The sequence below is a fragment of the Strix aluco genome, chromosome 14 (genome assembly GCF_031877795.1).
Source record: "Strix aluco isolate bStrAlu1 chromosome 14, bStrAlu1.hap1, whole genome shotgun sequence".
Taxonomy (NCBI): Eukaryota; Metazoa; Chordata; class Aves; order Strigiformes; family Strigidae; genus Strix; species Strix aluco.
The window spans coordinates 22,710,178-22,733,956 of NC_133944.1; the positions used below are offsets into that span (position 1 = coordinate 22,710,178).

Below are 23,779 nucleotides of genomic sequence, written 5' to 3' on the forward strand. Positions count from 1 at the left end.
GGGACGGACGGACAGACAGCACCCATCAGCAGCCACCCATGGGACCCAGCGCCCTGCCAACCCACGTCAACCAGCTGCCTCACCTCTGTGTACTCCTTGTAGCCCTTGCTGGCCTCAGCCAGGCTCTCGCGTGCCTCTCGGCTGCCCGGCGAGCCCGTGCTGTAAGCCTTGACCATGTTGTGGGCTCCATCGCGGAGCCGCCGCTGGATGCAATAAGCCTCGTAGAGTTCATCTATCTGCAAGGACAGGCCCGAACTGCGGTGAGGGGAAGAGTGGGGGACAGTACGGCTGTCCCAGCACTGCACCAAGGTTGCCCCAAGGTGACCCCGGTCCCCAGCTCTCACCTTGCTAGCATGAAACTCCAGGCGACGCAGGAAACGCTCGATTGACTTCACTTGCTGGAAAAGCAGAGGAGACGGCGTGAGCAGCAGCCCAACCCCTCCGTGGAGGAGCCACAGGTCAGGATGTGCCCTGCTGCGTGCCCAGGCTGTGGCTGGGATGGATCCTGGTCATCAGCCCTGCCTGGGAGGTGCAGGGCAACAGCCAGCAGAGGCTGTGCTTGCACCCATGTGCTGCAGCATCCTCCAGCCTCCCCTGCTCCAGAGGGTCCCCCAGGAGACAGGCCAGGCTCTGGGGTGCTCTTCTGCCAGTCTCAGAACTAACGCAGGCTCAGCACTCACCACCAACAGCTTTTGTTTGCAAGAAGCAGGTTACAAACCCCTGCCTGTCTCTGCTTCATCCCCTGCCCAGCCCCACCCTGCCTGCAGAGCCCCGGTCCCACCCCGCAGGCACTCTGCCGTGCAGGGCAGGGGGGGCAGGCAATGGGGCAGCACAAGCAGAGAGAGGCTGGCAGCAGCACATCCCAGGCACTAGGAAGGGGTAGACAAGGGGGATGAGGCACTGATCCCGCTTACCTTATCCAGATCGTAGAGAAAGCCCTGGAGGAGAGAGGAGAGGGATAAGACGCAGCACAAAGCCAGATCTGCCCACCCAAGGAGACCCAGCACATCGCACCCACCACCCATAGCACGTTGGCAGGGACATGCAGCACCCAGCCAGGGCTGGAGAGTGCATGACAGTAGGACAGGAGCCCCGTGCAGCCCAACACCAGAGCCCGGGCTGGCCCCTGACATCCCCACAGAAGCAGGCTCTGCCCTGGGACACATGAGCTGTCCCCACAACCCCTGCCATCTGCCCAAAGCACCACTCCACATAAGGCTCTTCCCAAGCGACACTCACCAGGCGCGAATTCCTCTTGGACTCACGGATCTGTGTGCTGAGCTTCTCCAGCTCCAGCTGGTGCACCTCCAGGTAGGCTCTGGGGGCAACCACACCATGGGGGTCAGGCTGGGACACCGTGTCCAGGGTTCCTGCCACCCACAGACCACACCGACCCAGCACATCTGGCCCTGCATCCCCACTCCCCGCTCCTGCACCCAGGTGTGGCACCCCATCTGAGCCTCTGTGTGGGACGTGGTGGGATGCGGGACCCCCATGCAGCTCCAGGCCCCCCCGATCTGCACCCAGCAGGCCTGGCATGTCCCTGCCTGGTGAGAGTGGAGAGCTGCCAACCCCAACCCCTGGCAAGCTGTCCCTGTGCCCCTCAGGGGCTCCCTGCCTCCAACCACCCGGTCACGGGGAGCCCCAGCACTTACGTCAGGCCCTTCTTGAGAGCTTCATACACCTCATCCAGGCGGTTGGGCTGAGGCACCTTGGGTGGTGGGGATTTGTGGGACATTGAAAACATCCTACTGACCCTGGAGCCAGTCTTGCGGGAGACAGTGGGGGTGAAGGGTGAGAGGTTCCTGGGGAGAGAAGCAGGAAAACCCAGGGTGGCCAGGGTCAGCACACAGCACCGGGGTCTGCCTGGGTGTCCCAGCCTGCCAGGCACCCTGTCTCAAGACAAGCAGGAGCTCCGGGATGGAGGCCTAGTCCACCCAGACCTGCTTGCCTCTCCCAGTACTCCCCAGCCGCCAGTCTAACCAGCCAGCAGGGCTGGGTGAGATGGGGCCAAGAGGCTGGGCAGCACTGCCTGCACCGCATGCCTGCAGCCCCCCCAATGCATTTGGCTGCCCCAAAGCCATGGGAAGGACAAGGAGAAACCCACAAAGCTGGTGGTGAAGAGCAGGAAATTATCCCCATCCCAGCGGGGTCAGAGAGGCTGGCCATGGGGTAGCCTCTGAGGAGGTGTGGGGGAAGCAAAGGCAAAAGGAGCTGGCACCAGCTGGAGCCAAGCTGTGCTCTTGGAGTGCCTGTGGGGACACCTCCAGCCCTGGCCACCCTCCGAAGGGGCCATGCTCTGCTCCATCACCAACACCCCAGGTTGCCAGGGGCATGGAGATGCTCCCTGTGGTCTGAGCACTGTGGCAGGGTGACACATGCCACCCTTGGCTTGCTGCCCTACCACCATGTGCTCCCAGAGACAGGCAGGGATCCCAGTGGGTGGCAGCACAGGAGCATCCTAGGACAAGCAGCCCTGTCACCCCATCACACAGTGCAGCAACATGGGGCAGGGACATCCTCACTGACACTATGCCTCTCCAAATGTCACCAAACCCACCGTATGGAGCTGCTGGCTGACTGGTGCCTCCACCGCTGCCTTGGGGACCTCCCCTAGCTGACCTGAAGGGGTGCCGACCCAGCACCCGGGACCCAAACACCACCCACCCTTCCTGCCTTGTGCAACGGAGTCTCTCCCCAGCCCAGCGAGCAACGCCCCGCTCAGACCGGCTCTTCTCTTCCCCCTTCCAACACATCATTGTGCCACTGGCATCCAGGAGACACCCCGAGCTCCTCGGTTTCCAGCCCCGGGCCGGACCTCCCATCCTGTGCTGCTCTTTGCAGGAGTGGCCAAAAGACTTCCCCGAATCATTGGTGGGGGGAAATGAATGTCTTGGCCTCCTCCCAAGGCCGAGTGACGGCTAAGCGCGTGATTTCCACCATCTCTCTTCATTCCCATCCTCCAGGGCCCCTGGAGTCATCTCCCACAGCATCTCCCTACCAGCCACTTGGCATCCAAAAGTCCTCCCTCTCCCCTGTCCCCAGGCAAGCCCCTCTGGCACCCCCAGATCCAGCGACATGCTGGTGGCCTGGAAAATGTCACTTGTCCCAGATGCTGGACAGGACATGGGGACAAGAGCTGAGCAGGGCTGAGGGTCTGCTCCCAGGCATGGGAAGGCTCTACCTGCACTTATGCCCACCCAGTGAAGGTGCCCACAGTCTGGCAAGGCAGCTTAGCATTGCTTTCCCTAGCCATTTGGCTGAGAGATGTCTCTCCTCTGGCACCAGTGGGTGCATTGGGCGGTAAGGAGCCTGGCTGGGCACTAGGAAATGGGATTAAAAGCATTAAAATGCTATAGTCCCACACCCGTGGCATGCCCATGTCCCGAGAACCACCTGTGAGAGGGTAGCCAGGAGCTAGGGACAGTGCGGGGAAGGGTGGTGGGGAGGAGCAGCGCGTGGGGTGGTTCTCACCGATGTGAGGTTCAGCAGAGAGGAGGAGGAAGGATATGATGGGACCATAACATTGCCAGTGGCTGGAGAGGAGGAGTAGGGAACGGCTGCTCCTCGCAAAGCGGCTGACGGGCAGCCAATAAAACCTTTCAGCAACAGGTTTGAAATGACCCAGAGGAAACCCTGATTCACGCCAGCACTCAAACCCCAAAACCAGCCGCCGCAGGATGTCAGGGCCATTGAGGCACAATGCTTCAAAGCAACCCCAGCTCCTTCACCACACCCATTAAACATGATGAGATTGTCACAGGGGAGCTCTTAAGGGCTGGCTAAAGAATGAGGGTGAGCTACACCAGCCCCCTCCATGCCCTGGTGGCAGCAGCTGCAGGGTCCTCGCCCAGGCTGGGACACGGCACAGCGGGGGGTTGAGGTGATGAGCTCTGTCTCCCATCTGGCCTCGATGCTCCCTGCAGCCCCTCGTGCAACATCCCCTGGGGACCACAAAGGTCCCTGACGGAGATGCCTGGACAACAGGTTGGGAAGGTGCCTCGGGATGTGCAGTAGGTCCGTGGCATGCCCAAGCGTGTCTTCATCCCCCTCCCCGTCCCTCTTGGCAGGCAGCACGAGCACCTGTCTCCTACCTGAAGGGCCGGTCGGCCGTCGAGTTCACTCCAGCAAAGGACTGGCTCCTATTGATCTTGGTGACAAGGACTCGGCGCTGCGGGCGCACAGACAGTGACATCGTTGAGTGTGACCTGGAGGGCCTCCCTGGGGGGCACGAGAGAGCAGGGTCAACAGCAGCAGGGTGGGGAAACACAGAATCATCTAGATTGGAAAAGACCTTGAAGATAAACACACGCAGGCAGGGCTGCCACTGAGACCAGGACAGGAACAGCACCCACGGACCAGGGTGGCTGCGGCACCCATGGGCTGGGGCAGACATAGCACCCACGGGCCGGGAGCCTGCCCTCCCTCTCAGCCTGGGTATGCTCCTGGTGGCACTGGGGACACAGGTCCTGTGCTGCCCCCAGAGGTGTGTTGGTGCCCTGCCCTGGGTGACACAGGGCTCTGGACACTGAGCCCTCAGCGGGGACAGACCGACAAGTATGTCCCAGCTTGGCCCCCTGGGAGTCACAGGAAGGGGCTGATGCCCAGTGCCTACCATGGCCCTTCCTGGATACAGCCGTGGCAAACCCTCTGCTGTGCCTCAGCCTGGCCACCTCCTCCTGAACCCCGCCTTGTCCCGTGTCCCGCTGTCACCCGTGTCACCCCACTGCAGAGGCAGGAAGGGCGCGGGGCCGGACGGGTCGCCCAGCCCTTTGCTGTCTCTGTGCTCGCTTCCGCTCGCTCCAGCAACCAGGAGGGAAACCCACAGGCAACAAAGCGCTTTGGAAAGTCCCTGACTTTGCCAGGAGCTCTGCGTCGAGGAAGGAAAGGCCGAGCCATTCCCCATCAGACCCTGGAAAGTCCGCGTGGGCAGCACGTGTGAAGTCCCACAGCTCCCACAGCCCTGCCCTCTGGTCCTGGCAGCTGCCAGGTGCCCCAAAACCGCTGTCCCCGTGGCAGCTGGTGCAGTCGGTGCCAGCCAGGACTGAGCAAATTTCTGCATCTCAGGGTCTGGACCCAGCTCCCACCCCATGTCACAGGGAGCATCGCTGCAGCCCTGGCCGGGACATGGGGAGGGCAGCCCAAAGCACAAGGCAAGAACAGGGGAGTCCAGCACGGAGGAGCCCAGCCCACAGGGCAGCTGCAGGAGCAGGGCAGGAGCTGTTGGATGCTCCACTTCATCCCAGCCACTGCTGACGCCAACTCAGTCCCTCTGTCCCCACCAGCTGCGGGCTGAGGAGCCAGGAGCTGCCAGGGTCGAGCCCACATGGTGCCCAGCAGTCACACACCCTGCTGGGGAAGGCCAGGCAGGGCCCTGGGGATGCACAGCTTCCCCCACTGGCAGACGGGGCCAGAGCCATCTCCCCACACGTCAAGGGTTACTCAACCTTTCCTCCTGCCCCAGCACAGCCGGCCATGAGCCCCTGCACGGGGACGCAGGCGCTGCCGGGGCTCCTGTCGCCATCCCACTCCTTCCCCCAGCACAGTGAAGCCCAGCTCGAACCCACCTGCTTGGCCGCTGGCGGGCATCCCCCCGGTGCTGCGCTCCCCGCCGCCCCGCAGCCATGCCGTCACCTTCCCGCACACCATGCTGGGGCCAGGCATTCGCAGTGCCTGGGATGAGCCAGGGCCGTTGGGAGTCAAAGCCAGCCACCACCAATAACCTCTATCCCAGTGGAGCCAGGACGCAGCGGGGCCATCTGGTCTCCCCTTGGCACTCAGGTCCCAGCCCAGGACCACGGAGCCGCTCTGTAGGTCCCACCACCTTGGTGTTATCTCAGTGCCAGTCCCTCCAGTTTCCAGGACAACACTGTCCCAATTAAGCTCATTAGGAGGAGCTGTAATCCCTGGCAGTCCAGCTGACCTGCAGGGCCTGGGGAGATTACCCTCTGCAGGGCTCTTTAATCTGCTCCCCACTGAGCGAGCAAGGCCCACAGCACCGGCGCTTGCTGCCCCAGCTGGGCGATACAGCAGCTCATCTATAGGGAAAGCACCCACCACTCCTACGATGGGGCTCTCCACAAGTGGGGCAGGTCATGGCCCTGCCAGCCCATCCTTCCCCAGCCCACATTGCCATCTGGGGGCACAGGGGGGCTCTAAGGAGGGTCACCCAGGCAGGAGCCTGCGCCAGGGAGAAGGATGCTGAGGGTGTCAGAGGAGAAGGATGCTGAGGATGTCGCAGAGAGAGAAGGATGCTGGGGTGCCACAGGGAAGAAGGATGCTGAGGTGTTGCAAGGGACCAGTGCCCCAGCACAACTGCCCAGGAGAGTCAGAACAACCCCCAGCTGCTCACCCAGGAGCCTCACAGGCTCCAGCAGCCACCTCACCACCTGGGTTGTGCTCCAAGGCACCTGAGGCTTGTGTTCCAAGGCTGAGGTTGTGCTCCAAGGCACCAAAGCACCTCAGTGCCATGAGCAACAGCTGCTGACAGGACCCAGCTGTCCCCCAAACACCCGCCGCGATGCACCGCACCACGAGGCCAGATCACCAGCAGGATGTGTGCAGAGCTGAGTTGGCAGCAAGGGACGGCGCAGCCCCAGCACTTGAAGCCAACCAGTCCAGCACCTGGCCCCGGACGCTGCCAGGTCCTGCCAGTGCCAGCTGTCTGCCATGGCACCCTGCATCCCCAGGCCTGGCACCCTGTAGCCTAGATCCCATGCCAGGACACCATGTCCCCTTTCTGTGGGAGAGGTGCCCCGGGAGCCCCAAGGATGCTCAAGCCCAGCACATGCAGGCAGCCAGCTGGGTGCTGGAGGGCAGCGTTGCCTGCATCAGGCAGGGCAGGCAGGGCATGGGGTCTCTGCTCCTGGCAGGCATTGCTCACAGAAGAGGAAAAATCCCTGGCGTGGTGCATTCCTGACATTACCGAGATAAGAGGTACCTGGTACCGGCGGCGGCAGGGCCAGCCCCGGCGGGGAGCAGAGCTGGGGGCACGCGTGGAAGGGGCTGCAGGCTGCCTGATGGCACCCAGGCTGGTGAGCCGCACGCCAGGCTTACCAGGAGGCTGGCACCAGGCAGAGCATCGGCACACTCATGTCCCTGTCACGTGCTGAGCCCCAAGCACATCCCTCCCTCTCCTGAGAAGGAGCCACAGAGGTCCTGCCCCAAAGGTCCTGCCCCAAAGGTCCAGTCCCCGCCAGCCCCACTGCCCCCTGACCTTAATTAGAGCTTCAGCACTAACGAAACCGCCTCCCAACCAAGCTTTTCACCTTGCCGTGGCTGCGCCGCAGACTGCCTGCAGCTCTCCCGCTGTAGGAAACGCAATCTTGGGAGTCCCTCTGTCCGTCTGTCCCCGGCCAGTGCTGCCCGCAGGCAGTGTCCGAGAGGGCAGAGCAGCCAGGTGTGAGCAGCTGGGTGGGCAGCGCAGCGGGGGGGGTGCTGGAGCCCACCCCGGGGCTCTCCAGCCCGGCCACGGGCTCCTCTCTCGACACCCGGTGCTCTGTAGATGATTGGGATCCCAAGAATGCTGGTCTGAGCGGCGGAGGGGGCAGTCCGACCGGCTGGGTTGGTCCCAGCTGGTTTCTGTTTCCAACACTCAGACACCAGCCTCAGGTCGCTCCAGCGGGTTTATCAACACTGCCCTGGTCGGAGACGCCCCAGACTGGCTCCCCTGAATCCCCAGCCCTGCAGCCCTGGGAGCTGGGGGTGCTCTGACCAGCATCTCCAGTAATGTCACTCACTGGAGACCAGCAACAGCCGGGGTGGCCAACCCAGCACCCTCCAGCACCCCTCAAGGAGTGGCACCCACGACCAGCCAGCAGCACCCGTGGCCACCCAAGGGGCTTCCGCAGGAGGGGGCTGTGGTCCCCACACTGATGGCACTGCAGCCACCTCCCTGGGCACAATGGGGTACGGGTGTCCCCTAACGAGGGCATAGCACAGTGGCCACCGGCCGGTCCGTCCTGCCCACGGCTAGTCACCCAAGGTGTCTGGCAAGCAGGGGGTCAGGCCACCCCACGCCAGAAACACGACGCCCCCGCCCTGGCACCCTCGGCTGAGTGTCCCTCGGGCACGCGGCGGGGACGACCTCGGGAGCCTGCGAACTCAGCCCCTTGGCACGGCTCCCCCCGCCCAGCCGCCGCATCCTTGTTTGCACAGCTGCGTCCCTGCTGCCATAACCCAGGCACGTACCCCGGCCCCCCGCCAGCCCCTTCCGGCCCCAGCACGGCCCTTGGCCGGCTCCCGGCGTGGGCTGGAGCAGCTCTTCCCTCCTGCTGCCCCTCAGTCCTCCCCGGCACAGAGGACAGGAGCATCCGGGGACCGACGCCATGCCGCCTTGGTCACAGGGAGCCTGGGATGCCTCTTCCCTGACCTCCTCCACGCTCTGCCTCTCCTCCAGGCAGGCAGGACCCCCCCACACCTGCCCCCCGCGCGGGGTGAAGAGGGGAATTAGGTTTTTTCTGGGAGTTGATGAGTCAGTGAATGGCATCCCAGCTCCCCGTGACTCATCCAGGGGAGAAACTCCCAGCTATAAGGTCGCAGCCCCCGCCAGAGCAGGGGATGGCGGTTTGGGTGCTGCGGGTGGGGGGCTGGATGGATGCTGGGTGCTGTCGGTGGAGACAAGGCGGCGTATCCGCCCTCCCGGCTGAGGGAGGCCGGCTGGCTCCTTGGGCTGAGTGGGAGGGCGGCAGGAAAGGGAAGGAGCTGCGAATGGGAAGAATTGGAGGAAGTGCTTATTTACCCCGAGGAGTATCCCCGAGGAAGGGCAGGGCACGGTGCAGGCAGACACTCATGGCCGGGTCCCCGCGGGGAGGCTTGTGGCCTCCCACCCCGACACCCATCCCATGAGCTCCCAGTTCACAGCCAGAGGGGGATGCAAGCCCCAAACTGAGACCCAGGGAGGTGGCCACTGACTGGGGGGGGTGGGGGTCCCCAGTGCCTGCCTGAGCTCAAGCCCAACCTGTTTTCTAGGATGGCTCCTAAGAACCAGCCCAGGACCACCATGGTCCTAGTGAAGTGGGACCCCCACCACCACAGGCACAGCCTGAGCACCCAGCCAGGATCCCCATGGCTTTGGAGGCTGAGGGGATCACCCTCCATGCCCTGCTAGACAGGACTGCAGCCTGGCATGGGGCACCAGATCCTGCTCCTGAGCGAGCTGTGACCCCTCTCAGAGGTGCTGAGCAGAAGACACGACTCTGGCATGATCCCGCTGGGCTTGGCATAACCTTGTGAAGGTCCCACATGCCACCTTCACCCTCATCTGCTCATCTCCAGAATGCTCTGTTGGGTATCAGAGGCTTCCCCCCAAAATCCTGCCGGGGCAACATGGTCCCTGTGCATGAGAGCGGCCCCCCGACCCCCTGTTCTGTCCAGGCCCCCTGGGGCTGGCAGTGCCAGGGATGCTCGACACAGAACCAGGTTCCATCCTCATTAGCACAGCCACAGACAAGATGTGGGAGGCACAAGGGGGAGAAAACCAATTTACCAAGGAAAGCTGTGCTGCTGTGGCATTGGGGGCGCATTGCCCAGGAGCAGCAGGCAGCTGTGGCCCCGCTCCTGCCTTAAGATGCAGAGCCCAGGTCTGAGCGAGGCTGGGCAGGTCCTATCCTGCTACGGACACCCTGTCCTGACACCCTGTCGCTGCTCACCGCTGTGACAACTGTGTGCCTTGAAGGTGGTGGCTACCTGTCCCTGGGGAAGAAGAGTTCTCCTCCCTGGGGAAGTCACTCACCCAAAAAAAGCCCCCCATGAGCCCAGCCACGTCACCCCGGCAGCCTCAAACAGCTGGAGGTCCCCAAATTAATGGCATTTGCTGGGGGGGGCCCCAGTGCCGCCGGTGCTCGGTACCTTTCTGTTTGCCGTTCATGACGGGCTGTGGCAGCACGTACCCCTTGGGCTGGGGTCAGCGTCCGGGGTGGCTGTTGCTCTCTCATGCCGTCTGTCCGTCCGTCCGTCCGTCCGTCCGTCCTTGTGCGGGGGCCGGGGCCAGGAGGGCTCCCCACGGGCAGCAGTCTCCTCCCACACTTCCCCTGCCCGAAGGCTGACATCACTGCCCAGCGCCGCAGCCCCAGCTGTGAGGACGGAGGACGGGAGGACAGAAGGATGGGAGGACAAGAGATTGCCCGTCCCCCTCGGAAGGAGGGGACCCCACCAGCACCATGAGCAGGGGGGGAAGCTGCCTCCTTCCCTCCCCACGTGCCCTCCACCAGGGAAACTGAGGCAGGGGTGCAAGGGAGGGGACCACACTGCAGCTCACTGCCGTGCAGGTCCCCCCCCAGCCCCTCTCCGGGTTTTTTTTAAAGCAGGAGGAAGAGCAGGGCTGCAGCCTGCGCCGGGCACCGCAGTGTCCCCCTCGTGCCAGCCCCCTGTGAGACTGCTCCCCTCAGAGACTCCCTTCCCTCCGGTACCAGCACAGCCAGGGAGCAAACACAGGCAGGCACAAAGCCGTGGGCAGAGCAGGCAGCTGATGCTCACGCCGCTGCGGGGAGCAGTCCCGGCAGCCCTGCTGCTCACTTCTGCATTGCTTTTACATATATATATATATATCTCAAACCGCCGTGACTTTGCTGTGGACTTCCCACAGCATGCAACCCTGTGGCAAGCCCCTGGGCACCCTGCAACACCCAGAAACTGCTGAGAAAAGGGTTTCCTTGCTCAAATGAGTCCCCAGTTTCTGTCCTCTGGGTCTCCAAAGCCTCGGAGGGGCTGGCTTCAGGCAGGGCTTCCTTGCAGGGCCCTCCAAAGATGCTGGGTGTCATTCCCACACAGGAACCAAGGTTGCCTCACTGCCCACGGGGGTGCAGCTCCCACAGGGCAGTGTGACAGACCCACCTGCCCTCCATGCCAACCCCAGCAGCTGGCAGCACCTCTGGGCCCCACAACTCCCTTTTTAGGGCACAAGGATGCCCTAAACAACCAGGGGACTCTGTTGCATAGATATGACCCCCCTCCAGCGCTATAGGTCCCTGCATGGGTCCTGGTCCTGGGGTACCCAGGCCTGGCACCTTCAGCTCCAATGGAGGAGGCTGGAGCTGCCAGCTCCATCCAGGCTGGGACCAGCTGCCATCACCACGTCACTGGGGCAGGAAGAGACACCTCCCTCCCAGGCTCCTTTCCTGTTTGCTGCTGCTTTTAGAGCAAGGTCAGACCAGGTTCGGGAGGAAAAGCATTGGGGCAGAGTCTTGGGGGGGGTTGCTCGCAGAGATGGGGTGCTCCCAGACAGTTAACCCCCTCCCTAGAGGGTGAGCCGGTTATGGGGCTGCTTCCCCAGGCCAGAGCTGGTCCCCTCCTTGCTGGTTCCTGTGCAGGTTGGGACCAGCACACCGCAAGAGAGGAGAAGCATCTGGGGCTCCCTTCGAGGGTGGCACGGCTCCCCCACCATGGGCACCCATGCACGTGGCCCCAGAGCCAGCCATGCCCAGGCCTGGCGAGCTGGAGCTTGCAGTGGTGCCACCAAAGAGTGCTGTGCCCCAGGGTACCCTCTTGTCCTGGTGCCTGGGTGGGTGCCCACGTGGGTGCCCAGCACCAGCTCCACTGGGAGAGCAACTGGGGGAAGAGCTGGTGAGACTGGGCTGGCCCCACGCAGGGGAAAAACCATCCCAGCACTGGCAAACAGAGGCGTCTTGTTGCCCACCTGCCTGTAGCCTCCATGCCAGTATCAGGGGCATGGAGGGGAGCCAGCAGCCCAGCATCCCCAAAACATGGTGTGGGGGGCACCCATCTCCACCCTGGCCTCCAAGGACTCGCATGCAGACCAGCTCTCCTACCTCGCCTGGTCAGGATGCGTCCCCCCGGCTCTCCCCACCGACGGGCAGAGTCCTGACCTGATGGCTGCCATGGGCAGGGGGTCACTGCCTGGCTTTTCACCCCTTGGGGCTTCTCCCCAGGGGGAAGCATCGCTCCCAGCATCGCCCTGGGACTGACCAGCCTCCTGCAAAGCCTTTGCCGTCCTGGCAGCCATGTGGAGCCGGTGCCCGGCACACGGCCAGGAAACGCACCCGCAGCGACGGCCCATGCCAGCTCGTTTGTTCTCATTAAAATTTAACAAGAAAGCCATGCTAAAGCTGCCGGGAGCCACGGGAGAGGCGTTCCCCGGTGCCATGCAAAGTGAAGGGACGTCCAGGCTTCCCTCCCAGAGGGGAGACAGCCAGGCTGTGGTGCTTGCAGGGACTTTGCCTCTCCATAGCCCTGCCTGCAGCCCCGTAAAGGGCTGTGGGGCAGCCGATGTGTGGGCAGTGCCGGGCAAGCTGCGTGGCACAGCACCATCCTGGGCATTGCCCACAGGGAGACCACCAGGAGAAGGCAGGAGGTGGCGTTGTGCATTCAAAAGGTGGCAGGGGACGCCGGAGGAGACCATGGGCATGTGGCATCAGACATCTCCTCCGAGCACCTCGCAGCACCCTGCACGGCACTCGGCAGGACTTGCCAGGGACACCTTGCCAAGGGAGGGCAGAGGAAGGGCACGAGCCGCGCCAACACCCCAGGGCCTGAGCGGTAATTGAGTTAAATGAATCTCTGTCCCTGGCCTGGCCGGGGACAGGGAGTGGGTGCGGGGAAGCAGACAGCCCCATGGCCGCACAGGGTGCTGGGCACCCCCCCAGCTCACCACCCCCAGCTCACCACCCCAGCCCATCCCAGACCAGCCAGGGCAGCTGCCTCCATCCCTCCTACGTGGCAGGGATGTGCCCCAAGCACACCCTTTTTGGGGGTGTCCTTGTCATGCCCTCCTCTCGCCAGGCCTGGGAAGCTGCCCTGAGCATCCCCACCCCAACCACAACAGCTGAACACACAAACAGAACCCTCCACGCTTGGACATGCGTGTACAGCCATGGCCAGTCTGTGTACAGGCAGAATTAAAATCCAGACACCCCAGAAGGACATTCCCACTTCCCTGCCCTCCGTGGGATATAGCACTGGCTTCCCAGAGACCCCACGTCCTGCCAGCACTGAGTCCTGGGGAGGTTCCCTGGCTGCTCCCTGCTGGCCCCAGGACCACCAGCACTGAGATTGTGCCCAGTCAGTGTCACCCAGCCCCTGGAGAAGCCACCAGCCCCAGGAGCACACTCCCCTGGTGGCACCAGCACCGGAGGCCGAGGTGATGAAGAAGCTATTACAAGCTGTTGCCAAACAAGTGCTCCCCAGACACGGACACCCTTGCGTGGCCGGGAACATCACCGCAGCTGGAAAGGTGGCACAAAAGGGCACAGGCCAGCCTCAGCGGGTGCACAGCGGGCAGAAGTCACCGCTGGCCAAAAGGGGACAGGGAGATGACTGCCAGCACATAACGACCAGCCTGGTGAGGGGCCAAAGAGCCAAAGACCTAGGAGGGGACAGGAAGGGATGATTCTGGCAAGAAGCCCCACCGCCGTGGCTTGAAGGAGAACCACGGTGAGTGACCAAGCGACCTGCGGCCAGGCAAGAGCCAGTCCTGGGCTGGGAAAGCCCAGTCCTAGAGCTGCAGACGGTCACCCCCACACCACAGTGCTACAGCCAACCCCTCTGACTTTATTTTTTGCAGAAACCAGCAAAGCCAGCTCCCGACGCCACAGATCATAGGCAGAGCTTATTCGGCAGGGTTGATGCCCCAAGGGCTGGAGAAGGACCAGCCCTTGTGCCAAGCCAGGCTCTACCCGCAGCCAGGCTGGCACTGCTGCCGCCGCCAGCATCCCTCGCCGGAGGGGCCGGGCACCCCGCATCCGGGCACCAGGGCCGCGGCAGACTCAAGCCCTCCCCCCTCGCTTCCTCGCATCTTCCCCACACGGCAACAGAAATAGAAGCGATATAAATGGCAGCCCTATAAATAACCCCAAAGCACAAGGCGGGGAGCTCGTCCCAGCCTGGCAATGGCCTCAACCCACGCAAAGCCAGGGCTTGGTCTGCCTTCGCCGTCCCCTGGGGACCCCAAATGCCAGCTCCCTGCCCACAATGGGTCTCCCAGGTCCCATCCTTTAAGTCAGAGCCTTTAAGTCGGAGTTCCAACGCCCCGCCAAGCCTCAGCCACCGGTGCAGGCTGTAGCCCAGCATGATGGCATCCCTGGGGGACATCCCCACACCCCTTCCTGGCTCCCCTTGGGGTAGCAGCAGGCACTGGATGATGCCCTCCCTGGACACCCCACAGCAACCCAGGCTGCAGGTTCCTGGGCAAAGCAGGAGCCTCAGGCTGGGTTTCCACCCTCCCCGCCACTGTCCCCACTGCACATCAACAGTTATCCCCCGGTTGCACCCCAACACCCACCTCATCAGCTGCCCATCCCAGCATCCCCCGTCCTGCCCATCAGACCCTGCCCTGCCCATCGCTTCCCCGCGTTCCCACACTCAACCCCATCATGTCGTGTTCTCCACGGGGGCTCGGCCACCACCACGCCAGTTCCCACCACGACTTCTCTCCGCCCGGGGGGCCGCGGCAATGCATCGGAGACCTCCACCAGCCGAGAGCAGGCAACGCCACCGGCAGCAAGCCCTGCGCTGCCTGATTTTGTGTGGCGTCATAGCCTCACGCCCCAGCCCTGCCCGGGGGACGCAGCAAGGCTGCTCCTCAGCCGCCAGCCAGGAGATAGGTCCTCGGCCAATACGGGGTTTATAGGAAGGCCAGGGCTTCCCGGTGGCCTCGGTAGTCTCCTCTGGGAATCTGGCAAGGGTAAACCCAGCTGAGGCTGTTTGCAAGCACTGGGATGGCTGGAGGTGCGGCAGGGAACGAGTTAATGGCGTGAGGCCTTCCCAAGCACTTCTTGGCAGGCTGGGGAGGGCTGGGAGATAGGAGGATATGGCCAGCAACAAAGCCAGATCTGTCTTATTAATTCCTCCGAGCATTCCTCCCTCGGTCACCCAGGAGGAGGCGGCAGCACCCAGCTGACATGGTGCACCCAGGTCCCTCAGGAGCTCCCCCCGGGGTCCTGCTTGGGTGCAGGGGTGTGATGGGGGGTGGTGGGTGCAGCCTCTCCTCCGGGCCCGATGGCTCTGGCGTCCCGCAGGCGCTCGGGCAGGGCCCTATATGGACACGGGCTGCTGCCCCTTTGCCTGTCCCCCTGCCCAGCCCCGGGGGGACGGGCAGGGCACGGCTCACGCCACCCACCCCCCCGCTGGGTGTCGGCGCCATCCCAAACCCGGGAGCGAAGCAGCGGCCGCCGGAGGAGCCCACGCATCCCAGACCGGAGTTTGCGGGGGGGGGGACAGGGTGACATTGGGGGGGGGGGGGGGGGTGCTCGCCCCGATATTCCGCAGTCAGGCGGTTCCTTCCCGGGGTGTCTCCTGCCGCAGGGTGCGGAGCCCCTCGGCCGCGTCCCCGTCCCCATCCTCCCCGCCGATCCTGAGCACCCCGCCGCACCCCTCGGGGTGCGCACCCCGGGGCCGGGCGGCGGCTGCCAGACCAGGTCGCTGGCAGGCGGTGGCCCGCGGCGACGTGTCCCCCGTCCCCCCCTAAGGGTGTAGCCCTGCTATAAAGCCACCAACCCCGCTCCCCCCCCTCCCCCCTTGTCCACCCCGTGACCGGCGACTCCCCCGGGGCCGGCGGCATCGCCCAAGGTGCGGAGGTGCCGGTGGCACTCACATGTCCCAGGAGAGGCGGGGGACGACGCGCGGGGCGAGAGCGGGCCTGGCTCGGTGCATCCCCTTTGTTCCACTCCCATGGACGGGGAGCAAGCGGGGAGTTCGTGCAGGCTCTTGGCAGCGCCCACCCCGGCTCTCTCCATGGAAACGCGGGAGCCATGTGATTTCGGCAGGAAACCACGGCCCAGGCAGCGCCAATGGCGGCGGCACGGCCGGGAGCGCCTCCCTCCCCGCGGGGACCGCGGCCGCCACCGCCACCGCTGCACCGGCCATTCCCCGCGGCTCCGCCAACCCCACCGCAATCCCAGCCCTGCTCCCCTTGCCCCGGGGGAGGTGGGATAAGCCCGGCTTGCTTGGACGCAGGCTGCTTGCCCTCCTGTACCGCGCCCACAGTCTCTCCCTGACAGGAAAGCAAATGGCTGGACCCCCCCCACACTCCCCCCCCGCCAACCCCGAGGGCCACTACAGCTCCCCCTGAAAGCCTCTTAGCATGTGGCACAGCCCACTCATGGCGGGGACGGCATCTCCGGACGGTGAAGTGACATGACCAAGGCTGCGCAGTCAGTCAGTAGCAGAGGCAGAACCAGCACCCAAGCATCCTTGCTCCCAGTGCCCCAGGCTGCCTTTCCTCCCACCTCCAGACCCTGACTACGGGAAGCAGGAGCCGTGCTCAGACCTCTGGCGAGCAGCAAGTCCACCCTGGGAGAGCAAAGCACAGGCACCTGTGTTCCCCATTCCCACCAGCCTCCACAGGGAAGGAGCGTGGGAGTGCTCCTGGTGTCCCCAGCTAAGGGACGGGCAGCCCTGGTGTCCATGCAGGCTGCCACCCTGACGGATGCTGCGTTACACGGTGCTGCCTTCCACATGGAGCATCGTGGCTGCCCTGGATCAGACCCTGCCCTGCCAGGCCAGGTCCTAAACCCTGACACCTCTGAGCATTCCCAGAGTGGAGGGGAGGGAGGAAGACACGCTTCCCCAGCACCATGCCTGCTGGGGGGATGCACCCGCCTCCTGTCCTTTCTCCCAAGCCCGTCATTCTCCTACCTGTCCTAGATCATATTGAATCGACCCAGTTTTAAATGGGACTGATGCCTTTGTGGCCCCACTGAGACATCCTCCATGCAAGGACGAGACAACACAGTGCTCCAGCCAGCCCTGGGATGCAAAAGCACTAATTAGACCATCGCCAGGTCTCCAAGCTCAGCAGAGTAGGACAATATTGGTGATGAGGAAATTGTTGCACCACTGTGGCTCTCCTGGGGCCGCACCGAGGAGCAGAACACCGCTGCCAAGGACGCCTGGTGAGAACCAGGGCATCCCAGCTCCCAGTCCTTCCCTGGCCTGGTTACATGGAAGGAGAAGCAATGCAAAAATGGGAGAGAGGACAGCAGGTCCTGTGGCTACCAAGGAAAGGCCAAACCAAAGGGCCAACATGGACAGGCAGAGAGGATGTATGGATCTGTTTGAGCCCCAGCGCCGCACGGTCGCTGGCCCAGCAGGATGGCCCACCACATGCCTGGTGTGGTCAGCACCACTGCGCCACATTGTCACTGCTTTATCCAGCATCCCGCATGGATCAAGTAGGGGGCTGGATCTCACCCACAGCCTGTGCACGGTGTCACCACCGTGCCAACCCCCAAAAGCTCTGCAAGGGCAGCCAGGTCTTGCTGAGTGGCCAGGGGGGTGAGGTTAGCTGGGGGAAGGCAGGAAACTTCTGCTAACATGGCTCAGCAGGTCATGTGGATGTTCAAAGTGCAAACAGAGGTGCTCTGCTGAGCTCTGGGGACTTGCCCCATGCAGATACTGTGCCAACATCCCTGACAGGGCTCCCCCTGGAAATATAGTGGGGAAGCTGATGCCACGCAGCACCCAAATGCAGCTCTTGGTGCACAGAGTCGCTTGGGTCACCCTCACCAAGTTCTTCCAGCAATAGTAGCTCTGGGTCAGTACTTTGGCCCACTGACATGCCACCTCTGCAGGCTCTCTGCCAACCGGCCAGACCTGCCACCACACCAGCAAGGTGGCCGTGGGGACTTGCTCTGCAACCACAACTGGCATGGCACGGCAGAGCAGGCACTTGGGAGCACCCACCCACCCCAGCTCTGCCTCTCACCTGTAGGTTACTGGCTCAGTGGGCTACCTAATGCCCACCACAGCTTGCCTGGGCTCACCCACCCCAACTGAAGATCATCGAGCTGGTCCTACCCACTCTGTCCCAGCAAGGTGGGTCTTCAGACAGTGAGCATTTAGATAGAATAGAAATAGAAATAGAAATAGAAATAGAAATAGAATAGAATAGAATAGAATAGAATAGAATAGAATAGAATAGAATAGAATAGAATAGAATAGAATATTATATTTTCAGTTGGAAGGAGCTACAGCAATCACCTGGTCCAACGGCCTGATCACTTCAGGGCTGACCAAAAGTTAAAGCATATTATTAAGGGCATGGTCCAAATGCCTTTTAAACACTGACAGGCCTGGGGCATCGACCACCTCTCTGGGAAGCCTGTTCCAGGGTTTGACCACCCTCTTGGTAAAGATTTGGGTGCCTGGAGGCAGACTGACCCACACCACCACGCTTTGCTTGCCTAGGCACCACCATGGCAAGGTAAAACACCATTCCCAGCCGCCACTGGGCTGGGGAGCAGCTGTATCACTCTGCAGACATGAGGAGGGGGCTGCAGGGAGGCCGGAGCCTGCAGGGCTGCCTGCAGCACCCGTCCCCTCGGCCACACGCCTTCCTGCCCTGCCAGACTGGGCACGTTGAGCTAAACACTGCCTCTGCCAAGGCTTGGGCTGGCGCACCGCACGGGCTATTCTAGGTCACCGGGAGTTTGCTCGGCACAGACCAGCTTCGCAAACAAAAGCAAGGGCAGGCTCGCTGCCCGAGTGCCCACAGCACCCCACAGCCTGCCTGCTCCCCCAGACCCCCCTCCTGGTTTTAAGGAGGTCTGATGCCCACTGGCAGGCAGGGGTTAACCTTCCCAGCATGGATACGGATACTCCTGGACACCAGCCACAGCCACAGGAAGAGGCTTCCTGGCAGTCCCTGCCTGCGCTGGGAAGCGGGGCGCTGGTGCAGGCAGGAGTCCCTAAGCACAAGGGCACCCTGTCTGAGCACCAGCCAGCATCTCCCAGGACAGGATTGCACCTTGCCAGAGCCTGGTGAGCTGGGACCACCCTAAGCATGTTCCCCTCTCCCTGGCAGCTTCAGCAACCCGCTGTGCCAGCTGCCTGCATCCTCCTGCTGCGCTGCAGAGAAAGGGCTGAGCCGTTGGTGGACCCCTGCACCGCGGGTCTCTGCCCAAATTGCTCTTCTCACTGCAGGCTGGGCCTGGAGCCACGTCTTCCTCTCCCCTCTGTCCGGAGGGCAGGAGGCCAGCTCTTGGCTCCAGGCCTGCCTCCCTCCACGCCGCCCTGGAGCTGCTGCATGCTCAGCATTCCTGCTCAGCATTGGAGCAAGGCAGTAAGCTCAGGCCAGAGCTTCAAGCCTTGCGCCGGGACAGCCATGCGTGCTGAGCACACTTGGAGCCCAGCTGTCATCCCCAAGAGCAGCCGAGGTGCCTCGGCTCGGCAGAGCCTGCCTCAGGGTTGGAGCTGAGCATCCATCATCCTGGCACCGGGCTCCTCATCCCTCTGGCTGCGTGTTTTTGGGGAACACAACCTGGGAAAAAGCTAAGGGAGCCAGGGCAGTGCTGGTGCAGCGTGAGCAATGTGAGCAGCCGCTCCAGCTGACTCACCGGGGCCTCGGCTACGCTCAGGAACTGGCCGGCAGTGGGGAAAGGCTGTGTCAGCAGGTCCTCCGAGCTCTGCTGGAAACCTTTCTCCGCCACGCTCGGGGCCAGCTCGCAGCGGCAGCAGTCTGGGGCACAGCTCTGATCCAGCCCATCCCTTTCCGTGGGGCAGAGCTGCCTGACCCAGCACTTTGCCTGCCTCTGGGGCTGGAAGAAGGGAGGCATGGACAGCCCCAGAATGGCCACCAACCTGCTCAGTGTTGGCCGGCACTGGTTGCCAGTCAGCTCACCCAGACTCCCTGGCCAGCATGCGGGCACCCAAGTCAGGGTTTTGCAGCAAAGCCAGAACATCCAGATTGCAACAACATCAGACTCAGCCCCAGCACGGGCCAAGGAGGGCAAGGAGCTGCAGAAGGGCACCATGGGCTAGTCCAAACTCTCTGGTCACCAGCCAGCTGTGCCCTCTCCTAACTCCCTTCTCCACCCCCAGAAGGTTACAGGCAGCATCTCCAACCTTTCTCCCAGCTCAACCTGGGGTGCTGAATATCGCCTGGGACCACATCACCTCCTGCAACCAGGCAGCGGTCCCCCGCCCTGCACGAAGGAACCATCTCACACCCACCCTGGAGGAATCACTCCAAAAGTATTCATGATTCACAGGATTGCTGCAGCCCCTCAGGGACCATCCGACATCGAGCAGGAAAGCTGAGGTCATGGGCGAGCCCAGCAACCAGCTCAGCTCAGCACACACGGCCGGCGGCAGGGAAGCTGGCACGGCCGGACCGTGGTGTGGCATCAGCAGCCAGGAGATCCAGCATCGTGCCGGGTAAAGCTCAGCCTATTGAGTTGGCTGCAGCAGGAATACCTCGCCCCAGAGCTGGCCCAGGCCAGGCACGCTGGTGCCGTAGGGGATGCAAGATGAAAAGGCAATTTGGAGCATGAGGTGCTTTGGCAGGGCTGAATTTGAAAATTTGGCAGGGCTGTTGGCAAATGCATGCAAATATGGTCCTCCCTGAGCAGTGCAGGGGACACCACGCGTACCCTGATCTGCCCCACGGTGGTCCTGGGCACCAACGAGGTGGGGTCCCCATCCCCTCGTGAGCAGCACCCACTGCACCCAGAAGCACAGGGCAGCTCCATGCGGGGCAGCCAGCAGGCACCCGTGTTGGTCTCCCAGAGCGTGAAAGTGCTCCCTGCAGCAAGCACCGGCCTTCAGCCCATGGTCCCTCCCCTCCAAAGAAAACATCAAAGAAAACGCTGGGATAGGGATTAAGGAGATGAAACTGGCTGGACGGGGTAAGCAGGGATAGGAAGTGGCTGTAATCATCTCCTGTCCCCGCTGGCCTGCAACTCTCCCAGCCCTGATCCCGCAGCAAGGCACATAGAAACCCAAGGGGAAATCACGTGCTGGGGAGCGCATCGGACAACCAGGACGTTTCCAAGTGATCCCTGGTCCCGGGAAGGGAACAGGCACCCAGTGACCCTCCGTGCACCTGAGCCTGGCATGTCCATGCTCGCTCCATCCCTGCAGAAGAGAAGATGCAGGGAGACCTCCTGACACCACAAGCTGTGCTCTGCTCCTGAAGCTGGCACCAGGAGATGGCACCTCAGGAGCTTTACCCTCACCCTGCACCTCTTCTGCCTGACCCATGCTGCTGGTCCAGACTGGACCCTGCAGGGAAGGATGGCCCTGGAGGAAAGCAGTGGCAGCCAAACAGCTAGACCAGGGGTAAAACTGGTTGCTAAAAGCCATCATTGGGGCAGGGGTAGCAGAGGCAGGATGCGCTGATAGCATGGAACCTGCCGCATCCTCCCCACCCAAGTGATGCTCCCCTAAGCCTTAGGACAGGGCGGGAGCAGAGATTTTCTGGCTCTCCACAGGCCAAGCCCCCTCTCACATGCCTCTAACACATGTGTCGATGCCACCAGCCCCGGGCCGTGGCTCCAGCCAGTCTCTCCTGTATCTGTCACATGCCCTGGCACGCCGGGCCCAGCTCTGTTTACATGTGCGAGTCTCATATTCTCCTGCCGGGGATGAGTCAGGCTTCGCTGCCGGGGCAGCAGTGTCAGGGCCCCGGCATGGCGTCACCAGCTGGTGTTCGCCTCCCAACCGGCACCGGGTGGGTGGATGCCGGGCTGGGGAATGGCTGGAAAGGGCTCGCATAGCCCTCTGCTTTCCATCCCGCTCGGAGCCATCTGCAGCAGCACGGAAGGCACTGGAGCCTGGAGCTCACTGCCAGGAAGCTCTCCTTGGCTCGGCTCCACCAGGCCGGTTTCCTTCCCCTCCACCCCACAGGCACGTCATGGCTCAGTGCAGGGGGATCAAGCCCTAAACAAGCCCCCAGCCCCCTCCAGAGAGTCTAGTGCAGGTGGGATGGCCAGGGCCCTGCTGAGGAACCCCCATGTCTGCAAAGTCTTGGGGTGCTGGGGTGTCTCCTGAGGTGCCAGCTCACAAGAGAGGGGGGGTCCCTTGGATTTGGGACCACCAGGGACAGAAGCTGGAGCTTGAAGGAGAAGCCAGCCCTCTTTCTGCCTGCACATCACCCAGAGATGCCAAGCTGGTGCTGGACTTGCAGGGTGGTGAGATGGGTGCCAGCCGCACACCACTGCCCTGCCCCGTGCACAGCAGTTTCCCCAGTGGGAACCAGAGGTCTGTCCCCTCAAGAGGGTCCCCAGCTGAGCCGCAGTGAGGGCAGCATCCCTGGCCTTTCTCCGGGGGGACAACAGACACCCCCAGTATACCCTGGCCACATCCAGCTCCCCTTGCCCTTCCATTGCACCCAGCTCTTGCTTTCTGCTCCTTCCCCACGTATCCCAGAGCCAGAAGAGCTCACTATCTCCAGAGAGAGACTTTTTCCCTTTGCTTCCAACTTTCCCAAGGTGGAAAAAGAGCCTCGAGGCTCCTTTTCAGATCCTCCCCCCCCCCCATCTGCATCCCCCTTGCTGCGCCCAGGGCTGGGAGCGGGCTGGCTCCGCGCGAGCACAATAACAAGAAGTGTGTTGGAGCCGTTGGGAAGGAGCGATGTTCCCGGATGGTATGCAGCCCTGACAGCACTGGCTCTGCTTTAAAGGGTAACTTTATCCTGTAATAACAAACAAGAGGAGCCAAGATCCTCTCCAGCGTCACTTCCCTGGCTTTGAGGAGAGCGGCACGGGGTAGAGAGCTCATCAGAACGAGCTTGGATCCTTGTTCTTGCCATCACTGGGTCTCAGTCCACTCCCTAGAGCCAAGAAGCGGGGAAGGATGCGCCAGGGGAGCGGGGCTGGGACCCACCCGAGTGGGCATCCTGGCCACATCATTCTGTGTCCCTGGCAAAAGGACACAAACCGCGAGGCTGGAGAGGATGGGCTGGTACCCACTGGTCTCCAGGGACATCCCTGAAGTCCCTGTGCCACTCACATATGCATTTGGGTGCTGACACGCTGGGGACTGACGGGACAACCCCTCTAGCGAGGTGAGCAGCAGAAAGGCTGCCCCAGCCTGTGACATGCCCTGGGCAGCGTAGCCCCACTCGCCATCCCCACAGCCCCCCATGCACGCTCACCGCACCGGACAGGCATGCCGGCAGCTCGGCGCGGGGCCAGCTCCGGGTGCAGTCTCCTGGGAACTTGTTCTGCAAGAGCTGGAAATTCAGGCCCAGGCGGTGCCAGGGGATAGGCGGGGAGAGGCTGACCTGCACCGACCCCCCAGCAGGACCCTTCAAAGCAGGACTGGGTCCTCCGGCCAAGGGCTCGCTCTGACAGCGTCGTCCCTTTTGCGGGCACCGCTGGGGGCGAAGGCATGGGCAGAAGCCCAGCTGGGGGAGGAAGGATGAGCACCTTGCTGCAACCCACGTCTGCATATTCCTGTGCTGAGTTCAGGCAACAGCACAGCTTGCGCAGCTCCCAAACGAGTTTTTTTGGAAGTTCCACGTGTGTGGCTGTGCCAGGGCCCCAGGGCATGGAGCAGGCTGGCCCAGGCTAACTGATGGTTTATGCTGGGGGTGCACATGGGGCACTGGGACGTGTGATGGGCACGTCAACATACGCGGTGTATTTGCAGGAGACGTGGAGCATTTCTGCATCATCCCAGCAGGCTCAGCCTCTGGGTGACTACCTCTGCTCCTGCACAGATGCTCAGGAGAGGCGTCCCATGGTGGTCATCACCAGGGAGAACACAGCCCCAGCCTGTGCTGACAGGACACGAAGGTCCCCTCCCTGCTAGATGAGAAGGGGAGGACAATTTGGCAGAATTCAGTTGTGGGAGGAGACGATGATCTGGAGAAGGTTGCCAAGATGTCTGTCTGATTTCCACTTACCCAAGGAGCATCAGGTAGCACCTCTGGAGACCCCGGGGTTCAGTTAAACTCTGGCTCATCAAAGGAAGACGTTGAAGTGCTGCAATTTTCTTCCCCAAGATGGATTTCCTCCAAACCATTTATTAGGTATTTGGGTTAAATCTGTGCAAAGCTGGTAAAGCTGCTGCCTCCATGGTGCCCCCCGGCAGACCACGGGGC

The 23,779-nt window shown here is 62.7% G+C and overlaps 1 protein-coding gene across 9 annotated transcripts in view; it reads right to left on the reverse strand.

Moving 5' to 3' along the window:
• Positions 1-23,779, reverse strand: part of RIPOR1 (RHO family interacting cell polarization regulator 1) — a 32,302-nt gene extending 8,523 nt beyond the window's left edge. Inside the window, exons 1-7 of one of the 9 annotated variants that reach the window (XM_074839710.1) lie at positions 23,582-23,779; positions 4,095-4,221; positions 1,656-1,805; positions 1,240-1,318; positions 915-938; positions 345-398; positions 84-236 (exon numbers count right to left, since the gene is read on the reverse strand). In XM_074839710.1, the coding sequence (XP_074695811.1) occupies positions 84-236; positions 345-398; positions 915-938; positions 1,240-1,318; positions 1,656-1,805; positions 4,095-4,195 (561 nt within the window). In that variant the 5' untranslated portion in view covers positions 4,196-4,221; positions 23,582-23,779. Of the gene's footprint in view, positions 1-83; positions 237-344; positions 399-914; positions 939-1,239; positions 1,319-1,655; positions 1,806-4,094; positions 4,222-5,567; positions 6,048-7,268; positions 7,337-9,849; positions 10,196-14,321; positions 14,408-15,547; positions 15,709-23,581 lie in introns of those variants that run through there. The other 8 variants (XM_074839707.1, XM_074839706.1, XM_074839709.1 and 5 more) reach the window with 8 other exon arrangements.